General features: G+C 48.0%; 1 protein-coding gene across 3 annotated transcripts in view; it reads right to left on the bottom strand.

Moving 5' to 3' along the window:
• Window positions 1-17,432, bottom strand: part of LOC128342448 (alpha-2-macroglobulin-like) — a 100,343-nt gene that overhangs the window by 24,406 nt on the left and 58,505 nt on the right. For 2 of the 3 annotated variants that reach the window (XM_053289736.1, XM_053289738.1), the window contains 6 exons: window positions 14,655-14,748; window positions 12,960-13,116; window positions 8,853-9,084; window positions 6,547-6,673; window positions 5,538-5,659; window positions 3,109-3,160 (listed from right to left, as the gene is read on the bottom strand). In XM_053289736.1, the coding sequence (XP_053145711.1) occupies window positions 3,109-3,160; window positions 5,538-5,659; window positions 6,547-6,673; window positions 8,853-9,084; window positions 12,960-13,116; window positions 14,655-14,748 (784 nt within the window). The remainder of the gene's footprint in view (window positions 1-3,108; window positions 3,161-5,537; window positions 5,660-6,546; window positions 6,674-8,852; window positions 9,085-12,959; window positions 13,117-14,654; window positions 14,749-17,432) is intronic. The other variant, XM_053289737.1, reaches the window with a different exon arrangement.

Here is a 17,432-nt window from a genome sequence, read left to right as displayed (position 1 = left end):
TGTGCATGGGGCATCACTAGAGGCCAGCTGAACATAACAACATCTGTTCTGAGAACAGAACAGAACCCTCGGAGATAACGGGGTTCACCTGTACTCTGAAACCTTGAAAGGCACTTTTAAGCAAACACTTTGGCATTGTTATGTTTACAGAAGGTGTGATAGAGTCTCTTTTCTACCAGCTCCTACATGGCTGGTCCTTGCCATTAGTTACTACAAGTGACACCTGGGGAACCTGCGTGGTGGCAGCAGATTTACAAGGCAGCATTATATGATTTTTGCTATTCCTCAGCGGGGGCGGAGGAAGCCTTAAAAGAAGAACTTTGGAGTCCCAAAGAAATGTCACAGGGGAGGGGCCCCCAGCTAGATAGACACAGTATTCCAGGGGAGGTCTGACCATTGCAGAATAGAGTGGAACTATTCAGTGGCGTAGCCAGCAGAAGGGCAGCTCATGTCTCTCCTGCTGGCAGACCTCGCACACAATGTCCATGCACGTGACAGCATCCGAACCACCTCCGCACGTGGTGTCCATGCGTATGACATCACGTGTAAAGGGTGCATGGCCCGATACCCGGGGGGCCCGCCCCATCCCTCCTGATCGCATTTCCAGCCAGCATTTCCAGCAGGGAGAGAAAGGGAAATAAATGCAGCCAGCCAGCAAACTGCCCTAAGCCATTTTTGGAAGGGCAGTATAGACATTGAATGAATGAATGAATAATAAACACCGGCTGGAAATGAACTCCGGAGAGCTCGAACGGGCTCGCTGCAGCCTGGTCCACACCCCCTGTGTGTGTGACATCACACACAGTATTCCAGGGGAGGTCTGACCATGGCAGAATAAGGTGGAACTATTCGGTGGCGTAGCCAGCGGAAGGGCAGCTGATGTCTGGTCCACACCTAGTGTGATGTGTGTGACATCACACACAAACGGGGCATGGCCCGGGCTCGGGAGAGGAGCTCATTTCCAGCAACATTGGGAGGAGATGCTAGTTAACTGGCTTGTCATGAGAAGTAATAGTTCCAGTGCAGAGCCACCATTACGCAGGAGGGTTCAAGGAACCCGGGCTGCCAGTGGCCTGATAGCCATAGGGCCCGCCCCAGCCCTCCCAATCACATTTCCAGCCAGCGAGGGAGCGAAAGGGAAATAAACACATTCAGTCAGCAAATACTGGCTGAAAACTCAGTCGGGAGGGCTGACTGGGGCACGTCCTATGGCTATCGGGCCATGCCCCCTTTGCATGTGAAGGAATGCACAAAGTGAGCATCGGCGGCCCTTCATCATCATCATCATCTTACATTTATATCCCCCTCTTCCTCCAAGGAGCCCAGAGCAGTGTACTACATACTTAGGTTTCTCCTCTCAACAACCCTGTGAAGTAGGCTGGGCTGAGAGAGAAGTGACTGGCCCAGAGTCACCCAGCAAGTCTCATGGCTGAATGGGGATTGGAACTCGGGTCTCTCTGTCCTAGTCCAGCACTCTAGCCACTACACCACGCTGGCTCTTTTCATTGTCGGCCCAGGTTCTTTGCACCCGAATGCTCAATGGTGGCTCTGCCCTGGAACTATTCCTTCTCATGACAAGCCAGTTAACTGTCATCTCCTCCCAATGTTCCAAACAGGGTTTGCCTCCAGCTACAGGCAGGAGGGGTCCCACTACTGCAGCCTCTCTCTGTCACTTAAAAACTCCTTTATTATCTATCTATCTATCTATCTATCTATCTATCTATCATATTTTTACACCGCCCAAAACTTATGTCTCTGGGCGGTTTACAACAAGATTAAAAAAGTAAAACATTGATTAAAAACAAAAGCAAAACAAAACAAAAATTTAAAAGCAAGAAATGTAAAACACAATTTAAAATTTTTAAAACAATATTTGAAAAAAAACATTCAACATTCAAAACAATCAAAACAATATCAGTTGAGAGCCTTTAACCTTTCACCACCCACATATCCTCACACTGCATCATAAAGACATAACAAAACTCCACAGCAAAAATATTTAAAATGCACATAACGATCAACACCAAGTTCTGCACACCAAGTCTACAACTGACAGTTGAAGGAGCTGGGTATGTTTAGCCTGAGGAAGGAAAGACTCAGGGGAGATATGATAGCCATCTTCAGGTATCTGAAGGGCTGCCATATGGGAGAAGGAGCAGACTTGCTCTTTGTTGCTGTTGAGGGCAGGACTAGAACTGGGGGTTGAAATTACAGGTGGCCCTCATCCATCGGGGGTGGGGGGCGGTGTCTGTTCTTGGCTACAAGCATGGATAATGAGACCTTAAGTGAATAGGAAGGGGGGGCGGGATTTAGGTTCCCAGAGCACAAAAAAGGCCAAAAGAAATAAGTGAAATAAAGTGCCGTATCGTGCTCTCAAGGTCTCCAGCTTTCCACCAATGTTCCCTACCCCCCAACCCCAAGTTCTCCAATTTTCTGTGAAAAATGTGGGGATTTGTGACTTTTGTTCATTTTGTGAACAAAAGTCACAAAATGGCTCTGTTTAGCAAAATGGTGGCTGGAAATGACAAAGGAAGTTAAATCTGTGAAAAACTACAGGGATTTTTTTAAAAAAAACAAGAGAGTCACAAAATGGCTCCGTTTAGCAAAATGGTGGCTGGAAATGATCTCAGAGATCATTTCCGGCCACCCAGGAACTGCAGATAGGTGAATTTCCACTATTTTCCAAACTGGGTATAAGGAGGTTGGGTCTCCTGACCACAGGTCTGTGGAACCGCAGGTGCCAAGACTATGGATAGCGAGGGCCACCTGTACAGACTAAGGCTGAACACTAGGGAGAATTTCCTAACTGTAAGTACTGTTTGCCAGTGGAAGGGCCTGCCTCATACAGTAGTGGGCTCACATTCACTGTACGTTTTTGAAAAGAGACTCGACAGCTACAGCATCCCTGTCCAGTCCCAGGGATGCTGTAGCTATGTCCCGTACTGAGCAAGGAATTAGCCTAGAAGACCTCCAGGATCCCATCCAGCTCTACATTCTTTGGTTTTCTGATTCTTTACCCACACTTAGCTTTAACTAGTTAGGGCCCTGAAAGTTGACAGGTTCCCACTTACTGGGATATAGGAGGAGGGGGCACCAAAAGGCACTTACCAGCGGCGCAGAGCAGGTTGCTGAAGACCACTTCCTTCTCAACCCCTTCAGGCTTCATGAAGAGAAGAGGGAGGAAAAAGAGAAGAAAGGTGAGAGCAAGTAAGCAGGTAGCTGCATAGATCACCTATGCTGAGAAAGGGGGAGGGAGGGAGGAAATAGAATTTACATAAGATAGGCATGGGATGAAACATGGTAGAGGCCATATAGAAAATGGGAACAGTACAAGCAGAGTGCGCTGGAGATTCCATGACAGAATAATATCTTGCCTGGGCAGTTTACAATTAAAATCCTTTAGAACATTAAAATCATTAAAATTAAAATAATTCAAAACCATAGATCTAATTAAAAGCCTGGGTGAATGAATGTGTCTTCAGTGCCTTTCTAAAAGTTGCCAGAGATGGGGAGGCTCTTATTTCAACAGGGAGCGCATTCCAAAGTCCGGGGCAGCAATGGAGAACCTCTCCAGATGATCTTAACGGGGTGGGGCTCATGGTGAAGAAGACATTCCCTTAAATACCCAGGGCCTAAGCTGCTGAGGGCTTTATAGGTAATAACCAACACCTTGTATTTTGCCCAGAAACGTATCGGCAGCCAGTGTAGTTCTTCCAACACAGGAATAATATGGTCTCTCCTAGATGACCCAGAGACCAACCTGGCAGTCAGGACATTCCAGTGGGCATGTTGGACCTGATATTGTATGCCTTCTGTCGGGCACTATTGAAATGAGTTCAGACATGACAGTAGGGAGCCCTGACAGTTGAAATCTCTGACTGAGCTCCTTGCTTTTGTGTCTGAAGTTCATTCCTGTTGAACACAACCTTAATGGCCAGCAAGCCACCTCTCAAATGAGTGGTACCTCCCTGGCCAGTTAATTTTCAGATGACCTGTGTGGGCTACTTACAAGTTAAATGGCCAATGCACTGCCTCTCATGATTTAGGTACTTCTGGATGAAGATAAGCCTGCTCTGTCGCCCCATGCATAAAAACGGACTAGCTTCCTTGCAGCAAATCCAATATGCCTTTTTGCATGCAGATCATTTGTGTAAGGATACTGGTGCAAAGACAAAGACGGTTCTCTTTGGTGCTAGAGGACTAAGGCAGTAGTGTAATGGTTGGGAAGTCCCCAATTCAATTCTTCCTTCCAACACAAATTGACAAGGTAGTCTGAAGCAATGCAAACTAGGTCTGTACAAATAGCCCATATATTCGGAGGATCTCTTTGGAAACTGTCAGAGATGGAGAGGCTCTTATTTTGGCAGGGATAGACCTCTGCAGCTGATCTCAATGGACAGTGTGGCTCAAAGCAAAGAAGGCATTCTCTTAAATACCCTGGGATGGGGATTGCTCCTGGTTACTCCTGTTCTGTTCTTAATACTCACCACTTTGGGGACAGCAGAACACAGGTGAGCAAGAGGTAGCAAAGGTGAAGGGGAGGAGGAGACCTAGGGACTCTTAACAAGGAGCCACCTGTTGGGGTGTGGCCTTGTTTGGTGCCCAAATAATTCTGACCCCGATAAGCCTGGAGTGACTGAAGCTATTCTTGAAGGATTATTTTCTGAATATTTTTTTCCTATAGTTTTCACAGTATCAGACCATTAAAATACCTAGAACTGCTTTCAGTAGTAATCTGGATGCCAATTCTGGAAACTCCAGACCAATCTTGAAGGGTTGGGAGTTTTTCACACCTAGCTTTTAGTTCACATCTCCTCCAGAATGGAGGTGTGCCAAATTTACCCTGAAGTCCCTGAGAGCCATTGGATTTTTCATCGCATGTTAGGGTGTAGCCCAATTTATATCCAGGGTACAAAATGGCACTTTTCCCGTCGGTCTTTTGGGGCAACTTCGAACTCTCAGTAGAGACTCGCAGAAAAACCACCGTCAAGCCTGCTGTCTGGGAAAGCTCCTGGCCTATGGACAAAAGCTCTTCAAACCAGGACAAAGTATTTCAAACTGGACAAAATGTACAAGATATGCAGTATATGTATTCAAATAATAGCTTTGTAAAACATCAAAGATCAGTAAAATGGAGTAAAATCTCACCAGATAAAAACAAGGCAATATTTGACTCCATTTTATTGATCTTTGATCTTTTACAAAACTATTATTTGAATAAATATTATTGTATATTTTGTATTGTCCTGCTTTGAATTGCTTTGAGTCTGGCTTGTTTTGCTTTTGTTTTGGGCAACCCTATGGGCCCAAAATGAATGCACCACTGAGAGACCTTAAAGGCCAAGTTGAAGAAAGATCATCCTGGAGAGAATCTATCTATGTGGTCACTAAGAGTTGACGCTGACTTGACAGCACTTAATCAATCAATCAGTCAATCAATCAATCATTCTGGTGGGGTTGACTCCCTGCAGAAGTATTTGCAATTCAATTTATGTTTTCACTTTTCTCTTCTGCACACATTAATGCATCTCACGTACCTCGACTAAGAGGGGTTTGATCACAATGTCCTTTTGTCCTTTCGTGGGTATCTCCACTAATTCATTCCCACAGAGCTGATCAGAGCTCAGGGCCTCAGCACTGGCTGTGAAATTTACTTCACCTAGAACAAAATAGGGCCATTTCATCACATATGGGAATGAATAGCAAGACCATCTTTCCCTCTCCAGACTTCCCTTCTTATGCCCTTTGGGTGAGTGTCTTTTAGCTAGGAGAGAAGAATCTTCCCCAGCTCTACCTGGAGATGGTAAGGATTGAACCTGGGACCTTCTGCATGCAAAGCAAGTGCTATACCACTTAGCTCCAACCTCATCCCTTGGAGTCACGGATACAGACAAAGCCAAGCAGAAGGACACTGGCTGACATCCAGACTGAAGTTGTGTTTGTGCCACAAAATTTGGGCACCCAGAAGAAGGGTGGAATAGAGGTCTATCATGGAAGAGAGGTCTACCATCGGCTACTAGTCGGAGGGTTATAGGCCACCTCCAGCCTCAAAGGCAGATGCCTCTGAGTACCAGTTGCAGGGGAGTAACAGCAGGAGAGAGTGTGGCTTCCAGCAGTATCTGGTGGGCCACTGTGTGAAACAGGATGCTGGACTAGATGGGCCTTGGGCCTGATCCAGCAGGGCTGTTCTTATGTTCTGATGTAAGGCTGCTTGGCTGTGCAAAATCCCGAAGTAATCCTCTTTAAACGTAAACAGACAGGGAAGAGGTTGCCCGGCAGGTGGCACACCGCCTTGTTGCACATACACAAGGATGCTTGTGCCAGTGCTACACTAGTCCAGAATGCCAGTTCCAGCCTCAGCAGAACCTGTTTGCACAAGTGCAGTGTCAGTTCCCAGTAGACTTGCCAACTGCCTGGAGATCTTTCCCCCCGTATTGTTCGCAATATCCTGGAGATGGGTGTCAATTCCGGGAGGGCTGGCAACCTTGATTTCAAAGTGTGTATGTTTGTGTGTGTGTCCTCTGAGATGGGAGAGTTGCTGCTTACCCAGAGATTTGGGAGTCACAGTCCAAGACACAGTTTTCCTTCCGTTTGCACACAGACAGTAGGATTCCTCCTCCTTCTCCACAGGCGAAGCCACAAAGTCAGGTGAGGGAGCCAGTGATATAGCGACCTGTCCATGAATAAAAAGGGGTCACTGGGGAGGCAAAGCAGTGCTAGTCCTGTGGGGACAGGGATGCAAAAAGCTACAGCAGGAGGAGGAGTCAACTCACTGAACACCATCGGGGGGCCACAGAATGACAGGGGCCTGTGAATGGGGAGAGACTTCTGTGACTGGCCCTTTACAGATCAAGGTGAGCTGGGTACTAAAAAAAATTGCCACCCAGAATCCACACCAACAAAAGCCGAAGTCTGCAACCAGCAGAAATTGTGCCTATCACAGACGTGTCATGCTGGGCTGGTTCAGACATCGTATCAAGACAGAGAGAAGCTCGAGGTTTTTTCCTAATGTGCAGCTTGTCAGCTTCTAGGGTGCAGCGAGGGCACCACCAGGAGTTGGCGGGGCGGAGATGACAAGAGGCACATTGAAGCATAAATCGGTAGCTGCTTCCCTCATTAGCAGGAGCCACACCTGCAAGCTGTTCCAAGCAGCAACGTGCCGCCCAGCATGCCCTGAGGCGGGGAATCGGCTCTGCCACTTCCATGGAAGCCAGGTGAGTGGCGGAGCTGATCCCCTGCCGCAGGGAGTGCTGGGCGGCATGCTGCCGGAGCAGAGGTAAGCACCTACTCATTTATGCTTAAAGGTGCCTGCCACCTGCGCCCCCCCCCCGATGCCACCCACCCACCGGCCACAACTGGCTAGACAGAGTTTGTGGAGTACACAGAAAAAGGTGCCGTTGAAGCGAAGTTTCTGTGGAGTTGAGTCTACATCGTTTACTAAATCTGTTTCTCAAAAAGAGGGGGGGAAACATTAAAACAAAAACAAAAAAGATGAATCCTGTCCTGGCTGACATCCTGAGCAAATCCTCCCATTCCCCGAGCTGGCATCCTCCTGTTCCACAAGTGCTATGGGGAAACCACCAGTGCGGCACCAGTGCGTCTGAAAAGTTGAGACTAATGCTGCACTGTTGCTATGTGTGGGGGGGTGGGGGGGAATTTAGACAGCCACTCTTTGCCTGGAAGCCTTGTGTGTCATCCAAAAATATGTCCCTGAGGGTTCAGTGACCCTTGGGGACATATTTTGGGGTTGCTTCCTAGGGAAGGGGAAGTCATCAAAATATGCCCCCACTGCTGAGCCAGCAGTGGTGCTGAATTAAGTGAACTTTTCAGAGGCACCGGTGGTCCTCCTGTTGAGCCAGTGCTTCATTCGTCAAGATGTCAGCCACTGCTTCCTTTCAATCTTCATAACCTTATACAAAAAATATATTGGTGCCATCCCTTACTCTCTCTCTCATTCTTTGCAAGGCACCTCCATTTTTCTTGCTTCTTATGTCTCATTCTCATTCTTCCCTTCTTTCACTTGTTATTCTTCCTAGCTGACATACTGCGCAACATAGGGACATAGGAAGCTGTCATATACAGAGTCAGCCCCTTGGTCCATCTAGTTTAGTATTGTCTACACAGTCTGGCAGCGACTTCTCCAAGCTTGTAGGCAGGAATCTCTCTCAGCCATATCTTGGAGATGCCAGGGAGGGAACTTGGGACCTTCGGCATGCAGATGCTATTTCCAGAGCAGCCCCATCCTCTCAGGGGAATCTCTTACAGTGCTCAAACAGGTAGTCTTCCATTCATATGCAACTAGGGTAGACCCTGCTTAGCTAAGGGGACAAGTCATGCTTGCTACCACAAGACGCTCTTCTCCGGCCATCATGCTGAGTTATGTGATGGCCAGCCATTGGAAATAATCCCCATCCCTCGTGCAGCTGTGCTTCCGCCATTCTTGTGTCTTGCACAAGACTGTTCTTGCACAATTGCACATTCTGTTAAAACGCAAACAGAACATTGTATGGTATGGCACAACAACAAGAACAACAACTATTTAAATACCACTTTCCAACAAAAGTTTCCAAAGTAGTTTACCTAGATAAATAAAAATAAAATAAAATAAAATAAAATAAAATAAAATAAAATAAAATAAAATAAAATAAAATATGTATTCCCCGTCTGCCTCTTTCTTCCGCTATTCATTTTCATGTTCCCTTCCATCTTCCTTCCTTCCTGCTAGGAAATTCTGGAGTTCATAGATGGGGGTGGGCTGAATCCACCCATGGCACAGTAAGAAACCAAGCATAGATTAAGCTTAGAAGAGGTCTGTCTTGTGCAGCTGGAGTGGCCAAGGAGGGATCTCTCACCCTGATGCAATGCTGCTGATAGCTGAAGACCGTGACCTTCAGGACGAAGGCTTCACCCCGAATAACGGAGTAGGGCAAGGTGAGGTCCAGGAAGAAGGGCTGGAAGGCGTTGAGGGTGATGGGCTGGGAGAGGCCGAAGCCTGCCTCTCCGGACAGGCAGAAGGCTCCTGCTTTCCATTCTGTGATGGTGTCTGGAATGGTCACTGGTATCTCCACCTCATGTTCAGAGCTGCTGTAGGACGCAGGAAGTATATCGAGGCCAGGGAGAGACACAAGAGAGCAAAGAGTGAGCAGCACATTAATTACGCAGCACATCATTATTCTGTGGAATTCTCTGCCGCGGAATGAGGTGATGGCCGCCAGCCTAGATGGTTTAAAAGGGGCTTAGACCAATTCATGGAGGTCAGGTCTATCAATGGCTTTTTGTCTTGGCTATAGGCTACCTCCAGGATCAGAGGCAGGACACCTCTGAATGCAAGCGGCGTGAGAAAACAGGAGTGGAAGGGGTCTGCCTTCATCTCCCACTTGTGGGCTTCCTGGAGGCAACTGACTGGCCACTATGAGAAGCAGAGCACTGGACTAGATGGGCCTCGGGCCTGATCCAACAAGGCTCTACTTATGAAAGAAGATTATGGAAATCGACAGCAACTTGTGCAAGTCTATTCCACAGCACCATTATGGGTCACTCCATCATAACAAAGGCTCAAGGTGCTCCGGAATGGGGGAGGTTGCATGTCTTGGGAATACTGTAGATGTTTCTTTTCTAAACCAGCCTCAGCTGTGCGCTTTTAAAGAAGAATTATAAGAAAGCTACGCTAGAGGTTTGGAATGGCCATGTTAAAAGGAAAGCTCCTTCTTGTGAGGCTGGAAGAAGCAGCTGACATCCAGACTAATGCTGCGCTAGCACAAAAAACAAGGATGCATACATGCAAGAACTACTACTATTACTACGATATTTACATACCGCTTTCCAACAAAAGTTTCCACAGATAGATAGATAGATAGATACACACACACACACACATAAATAAACAAAGATGGCTCCCTGTCCCCAAAGGGCTCATAATCTAAAAAAGAAATCTAAGATAGACACCAGAAACTGGAGGGACACAGCCACCAGAGGGATGTTGTACTAGGGCTGGATAGGGCCAGTTGCTCTCCCCCTGCTCAATAAAGAGAATCACTACTGCCAGTTTGCTCAGTTAGCAGGGTGCCACCCAGGGGCGGAGTCACTATTGCATGAATGGGTTCAAAGAACCTGGGCCACCACCCCTCAGGGGCCACGCCTCGCACCTCAGCCACGCCCCCTACGTCTGACGCCTTTTAAAGGCAGTGAGAGCCACTCTGGCCGCACTGCAAACATGATTTGGCTCGCAAACAGGGCTGAGCAGCCCATTTGTCAGCTAAACTATGCCCCCGGCATCTGACATCAGATACAGGGGGCGTGGCTAACCTTCACCCCCTGCGTCTGATGTCAGCATCTGGGGTCAGGGCTAGGGGGGCCGTGGTGGTGGGCTGAACCTGGGTCACCTCTGGCCTCCCTCTGCCACTGGGTGCCACAGGTTACACAAGGACACCCTAGCTTGGGCCTGCTCAACTTTGGCTCTCCTACAGATATTATTTATTTATTTATTTATTTATTCGATTTCTATACCGCCCTTCCAAAAATGGCTAGGGCAGTTTACACAGAGAAATAACAAATAAATAAGATGGACTCCTGTCCCCAAAGGGCTCACAATCTAAAAAGAAACACAAGATGGATACCAGCAACAGTCAATGGAGGTACTGTGCTGGGGGGGCGGGTGGATAGGGCCAGTGACTCTCCCCCTGTACAATAAAGAGAATCACCACGTTAAAAGGTGCCTCTCTGCCACGTTAGCAGGAGTTATGCCAAGTTAGCCTAAAACTCCCACCATCCCTGACTCCTGGCCACTGTGGCTGGAGAAGCTGGTAGCTGTAGTCCTAAAACAGCTGGAGGGCGGACGTTGAGCAGCCCTGTCCTAGGCTCATTCGGGTGTTTAAAAAAACCCAACGCACAGAGTTACAGCACTGAAAGCAAGACAGAAGTCCCACCCCGGTGCTGTCACTCACCCCCTCCAACCCACCCGCTCATGCTGAAGGCCCCATTTGTGTGCACAGGCAGGCTGCTGACCACCAAAACAGCAGCTATCACAGTTCTGGCATTTTCCTTTACACAAGGATGCCAATCTAACCATGAGCAGCTAGAGAGAGGGGGTGAGTGATCGCGCCGGGGCGGAACCTCCTACCAGCTTTTGGTGCTACACCTGTGAGTGCCACTTCGCTTACTAACGTCTGGAGAGGGCTCCAGTTCCATTGGTGCAACGTGTAGAATCCAAGGGAAAGAGCTGTGGCATTCAAGGACAAGGCAGTGGAGGGGAATCAGGAATATTAATAGGTTAATGATGGGGTGTAGCTAGGAGAGAGGGGGCCCGTGCTCACCCCTCCCGCCGGCGGCTCCTTGGAGTGAGAGAGAGAATGAAGAAAATCAAAAGGGGTAGATCTGGGGACCCAGGTTCTTTGAACCCATCCACTCAGTTATAGCCCCATCCCTGATTAATGAAATAGATACAGAGCCGGGTCTCACGATCAGTGAGACCCGGTTTTGGAGAGTGAGCGGGGGGAGCGGGCTAAGCCGGCTCTCCCTGCACACAAGCAGGGCGGGAGCCCTGGGCAGCCGGATCAGCCACCCACACGATTGCCAGCTCCATGACAGAGCTGGCGGGGGCTGGGGGGGGAGCAGGGGCCGATTGGCCCCTGGAAGCTCCAGCATGCCCTGCGCGAGCGAGATCCCCGGAGCCAGGAAGCAGCTTTTCGCCTCCCCTCCAGGGGTCTCCTCGTGAGTAGCTGCAGCGTGGAGCTGCGGCATGGCTACTCACGATAAAAAAGAAACCGGGTTTGCAGAGCACTCGATCTGCAAACCCGGTTTTAGGGGAGGGGTACTTAGGCCGGTTAACCGCCTGGGAGCCACCGGGCTTGCCTGTGAGCCCAGTGGCTCACACAATCAGGCAAAATCGGGCTAGGCTCCCCTAGCCCAATTTTGTCTGATCGTGGCAATAGCCCCATTATGTACAGAGAGGCAAGTGCAGACTACTATGCTCTTGCTGTTTTGTTTGTTTGTTTATGATTTCTCTATGCTTTGGAAACTTGTGTTGAAAAGCAGCATATAAATATTTGTAGTAGCAGTAATTCAACAATAGCGGAAGAATAGCAATTTCAGGCCCCTGATCTAGAGCAGGGTTTCTCAACCTTGGGTCTCCAGATGTTGATGGACTTCCGCTCCCATAATCCTCAGCCCCAATGGCCTTTGATTGAGGATTATGGGAGCTGAGGTCCCACAACATCTGGGGACCCAACATTGAGAATCCCTGATCTAGAGGGTGCAGTTCTACAGCAATAATACAATGAGGTCATTGACACAATCAGAAACTGTATTCTACCCAGGTTTGGGAGCTGTGTGTGCTCCCAGTTTTTGATTGTGTGGAAGCAAAGTAGGAGGAAAAGCTACCCAGGTGTTCCTCCTACCTTGCTTCCACACAACTGAAAATTGGGAGCACACACAGCTCCCAAGCCCAATAGAACATAGTTTTTGATTGTGGGAATGACCTCACTTTCTTACACTTCTGATACTTATGTCATCGCTTATCTACAACCAGGCCAAACTGACAAGGCACAGCCTTAGACCTGTCACTGTAGTGCTTACAGCACTGCTGTAAGTTACATCCAGAAACTTCTCTAAAGTTCATAATCCTCTTACATTTTAAGGTGTTTCACTTGCCATGTTGTGAGAGTCCTACGAGATCTAAGAAAACTGATGGCAGAATTAAAAGTCCTGGTCAAGGGCTTGCTCGAGCCCTTCACCCTGGCTAAAGCCTGGGTTTTAAAGCAAGGCTAGGCAGTGCAGCCCCATCAGGCTCAGCCAGACCCCCGGCGGTTCTCACACGCAGCTGCTCGGAGGACAGCCGCGGGGGGCACCTTACTGCCTTGCTCACACTCCAATAACCTGCCACCTGAGGCAACCACCTCCCCTCGCCACATGAAAGGGCCACCTGTGCGCATTCTCCTCTCCAAAGCATTGATACAACTTACATGGCCTGCGTTTGCCATATCCAGGTCTCAGGGAAGAATCTTCTGGCAGTCAGTGGAATTCCGACATTAATTATGGAATCTTCACGATGGGGTAGTCCACTCATTGAAAGAGCTACAGGTGCACCAGCAAAATGTCCTCCTCCCATCTCTGAGTGGGCTGGGGGGACGAAAGGACATGTCTGAGCTATACGCATATTTCCAGACTCGAGGATGACCGATGCACGCCTGGTTATCTCTGGATGGTGGAAATGCTTCCACTGAATGGCAGCGGCTGACATACTGCCCAATGTTCCACACACGGGTTGTAGCAGAACATGAGCACAGTTGGACGTGCACACTTTTGTGCAGCTGCAGACAGTTCACAAAGGCAGGCCATGTGACTGTAGGCCATTGGCAATAACGTCCTACAATTGCACAACATTTTGCACAAACTGCACTCATGTTTGTTTGTTTGTTTGTTTAGTTAGTTTATTTACATTCTTTATATCCCGCTCTTCCTCCAAGGAGCCCAGAGTGGTGTACTACATACTTAAGTTTCTCCTCACAACAACCCTGTGAAGTAGGTTTTTAGACTGAGAGAGAAGTGACTGGCCCAGAGACACTCAGCAAGATTAATGGCTGAATGGGGATTTGAACTCAGGTCTCCCTGGTCCTAGTCCAGCACTCTAACCATGACACCATGCTGGCTCATGTTCCACCACAACGCTTGTGAGACATTGAGCAGTGTGCCAGCCACTGTGTTTGAGGCATCTGTGATGTCTGATTGATGGTGGCTGTTTGAGGCAATTCTGCTGTCGGCCAAATGTGCATGGGTCAATCAGCAATTGCCCTCTTTCCAAGTAACAGGGCAGAACCCTGTGACTGTTGCTGGTGTCTCTCTTATGTTTCTTTTTAGACTCTGAGCCCTTTGGGGACAGGCACCCATCTCATTTATTTATTATTTCTCTGTGTAAACCACCCTGAGCCATTTTTGGAAGGGCGGTATAGAAACTGAATTAATAATAATAATAATTAATAATAATGTACATCTGTGTGTCAGAGGACCTGGCACAGCATGCTTCCAATGTCTGTTGCTGGTATCTACCCTATGTTTCTTTTTAGATTGTGAGTCCTTTTGGGATAAGGAGCCACCTTATTTCCTTTTCTATGTCACTCACTTCAATAATTTGTTTGTTGAGAAGTGATATATGGATATTTGTAATAACAGTAATAGGTTGAAATGCTACGTAAACCATCATGAGCATTTCTAGGCAGCAGACTATACCAAGGGTTCACTGTGAGGCTATACTGCAAATTGAAATTACACCCCACCCCCCCGGAAAAAGATGCAAAAAGTGGATTTTTTTTAAACGCCAGACATAAATCGGGCAATGCTCTAACGCACAATGAAAACACCCAATCAGCCTTGCAAATTCATCAAGATTGGAGCATCTGATACATGGCCCTGGCATGTATCTCTGGAGAGATACCCTGGAGAGTCTTCCTGCCAAAAAAATATCACCTCCTTGTAATGATGCTGTTTGCTCAAGAGAGGACTGGGTGCCACATCAAAGCCCTAAGAGAGGGAGAGGCTTTTTGGTTGATCATTGCCCTTGGATTTCCAAAGCTCTTCTTTTCTGGTTTTAACCACAGTCTGAAGTAATGTCTAGTGCTTGGGGACCACAACACCACCTCCACTTCCGTTCAAGTTCTTACCCACTCTGAATCCAACTCCTGTCTGATGCCGATCCTGGTAACAAATTTTGGGCTTGTGGATCTTTGCATTACTAAAAACTTTTAAGCCGAAGTCCTGCGGAATAAGAAAACGAGGCACTCTTGAACCTCTGATAAGGCATAGATATAAAAGATCCTTTCTGTCAGAAAGAACTCTAGACATCCACTCTCTCGAAGGTCATACATAGCACTCAAAGGGATTTCTGATGGACATGCTCATTCCAGCGGGAGTTTACCTGCTCCATGTTTTGGGGTGAAGCTCACCAATTGTAGACTATTGGAATGAGTTCTTGCCTGTAATGAACACTATTTCAGGATCAGATCTGATATTTGATCTTCAAACACTTATATTTGAAATTCAAACTATCATTTTGAAAAGGTCGGAAATTTATATTAGGAAATGATTACTTGTTTATGAATAGCTGCTGTAATAAACACAGCAGAACTTTGGACAGGATTTTATTTATTGATTAATTGATTACATTTATATCCTGGTTTTTCTCCAAGATGCCCAGAGCACATGGTCATAAGGACATAAGAACAGCCCTGAGGGATCAGGCCCATCTAGTCCAGCATCCTGTTTCACACACGAGATGGCCCACGAGACGCCGCTGGAAACCACAGGCAGGAGTTGATGGCATGCCCTCTCTCCTGCTGTAACTCCGCTGCAACTGGTACTCGGAGGCATCCTGCCTCTGAGGCTGGAGATGGCCTATAGCCCTCCGACTAGTAGCCGATGATAAACCTCTCCTCCATGAAGTTATCCAAGCCCCTCTTAAAGTCATCCAGGTTGTTGGCTGTCACCACACCTTGAGGCAGAGAATTCCACAATTCATGTTTATCCTCACAACAACCCTAGGAGGTAAGTTAGGCTGAGAAATAAGTGACTGGCCCAGAGTCACCCAGTGAGTTTCATGGCTCCACGGGGATTCAAACTTGGGTCTCCCCGTTCCTAGTCCAACATTCTAATCACTACACCACGCTGGCTCTAATCTGCAGGTTCTCACCTGCCCATCATTTGAGACTGCTTGAAATGTATAGGGCAGGGTTTCTTAACCTTGGGCCCCCAGATGTTGTTGGACTACAACTCCCATCATCCTCAGCCACAAAGATCATGTCTGGGGATGATGGGAGTTGTAGTCCAACAACATCTGGGGGCCCAGGGTTAAGAAATAGGGGCATTCTCCTTATTGTGAAACTTACCGGCCAGCCATTTGAACTCAAGCTGTGCTTGTGCTATGAACTATTTGGTGCTAGTGAAAGAGGACTGCATAGCTGCACAAAATCACAGGGATTTTAGAAACTGCTGTCTTGCACTCTTGTGCAGCCGTTCCCTGAAAAACGTATGAGGCATGCCACAGGTAGCACATGATTTTACTGCACAAGCACAAACATGTTTGGGCTAGCGCAACACTAGCCCACAACACACACTCCAGGCTCAACAGCTTTGTGCTAGCACAATCTACTTGCACAAGGATGCTAGTTAGGATATCACCCTTAGAACCACCAAATCCTAGAATGTTAGAGTTGGAAGGGACCTTGGAGCTCTTCTAGTCCAACAAATTGCAGTGCCACAGCATCCCGACAAACACCGATCCAGTCTCTTTTTGAAACCTCCACCAGCAGAGAGCTCACAGCTGCATGAGGCAGGCTGTTCCACTGTCAGACAATTAGGCAGGAGCATTGCCAGCGGAAGGGCAGCCTGTGTCCCTCTGTGAGTGACTTCCGTGCGCGTGATGTCACTCACAGAGGGGGCGTGGCCACGCACAAAGCGGGCATGCCCCAGGCTCTGGAGAACCTTGTGAGCTCTCCCGCGCTCATTTCCAGCCAGCGTTTGCTGCTTGGCTGTGTTTATTTCCCTTTCTCTCTCTCCAGCGAGGGAGAGGAAGGGAAATAAATGCACCAAGCCAGCAAACGCTGGCTGGAAATGCAACTGGGAGGGCTAGGGCGGGCCCTCTGGCAATTGGGCCATGCCCCCTTTGCACATGACGTCCCACACAAAAGCAGGCACTGGAGGCCCTTTTCGTTGGTGGCCCGGGTTCTTTGGACCCTACTGCTCAAGTGTGGCTCTGCCCCTGCAGTTAGGGAACTACTGAAGTTAGGAAACTCTTCCTAATATCTAGCTTAAATCTGCTTCCTTGTCATTTCGACCCATTGATTCTAGTCCCCCACTCTAAGAACAAGAGAGAACACATTTGCTGCTGCTTCTACATGGCAGCCCTTCAGATATTTGAAGACAGCTAGTATATCTTCCCCTAGTCTTCTGTTCTCCATGCTAAACATACCCACCTCCTTCCCTCATAGGACTTGGCTCCACACCCCTTCGTTGCCCTCCTCTGAACCCATTGCTGTTTATCAACATCCTCCTTAAAATGCAGAGCCCAAAATCAGACCCAGTATTCCAAATGAGGTCTGACCAGGGCAGAATAGCATGCAATGATTACTTCTCATGATCTGGACACTATGCTTCTGGTAATGCAGCCTAAGATCACATTTGCCTTTTTAGCAGCTGCATCACACTGCTGGCTCATGTTCGACACCAAGACACCAAGATCCTTGTCACATGTACTGCTGCCAAGCCAGGTTTTCTCCATTCTCTACTTGTACATTTAGGTTAACATAAGCACATAAAAACCTAAGAAAAGCCTTGCTGGATCAAGCCTAAGGCCCATCTAGTCCAGCATCCTGCTTCACACAGTGGCCCACCAGATACCTCGATGGAGCCCACAGGCAAGAGGTGAGGGCATGCCCTCTCTCCTG

This window comes from Hemicordylus capensis, chromosome 2, assembly GCF_027244095.1.
Source record: "Hemicordylus capensis ecotype Gifberg chromosome 2, rHemCap1.1.pri, whole genome shotgun sequence".
In the NCBI taxonomy this organism is placed as follows: Eukaryota; Metazoa; Chordata; class Lepidosauria; order Squamata; family Cordylidae; genus Hemicordylus; species Hemicordylus capensis.
This window is presented reverse-complemented; position numbering and strand designations above follow the sequence as displayed.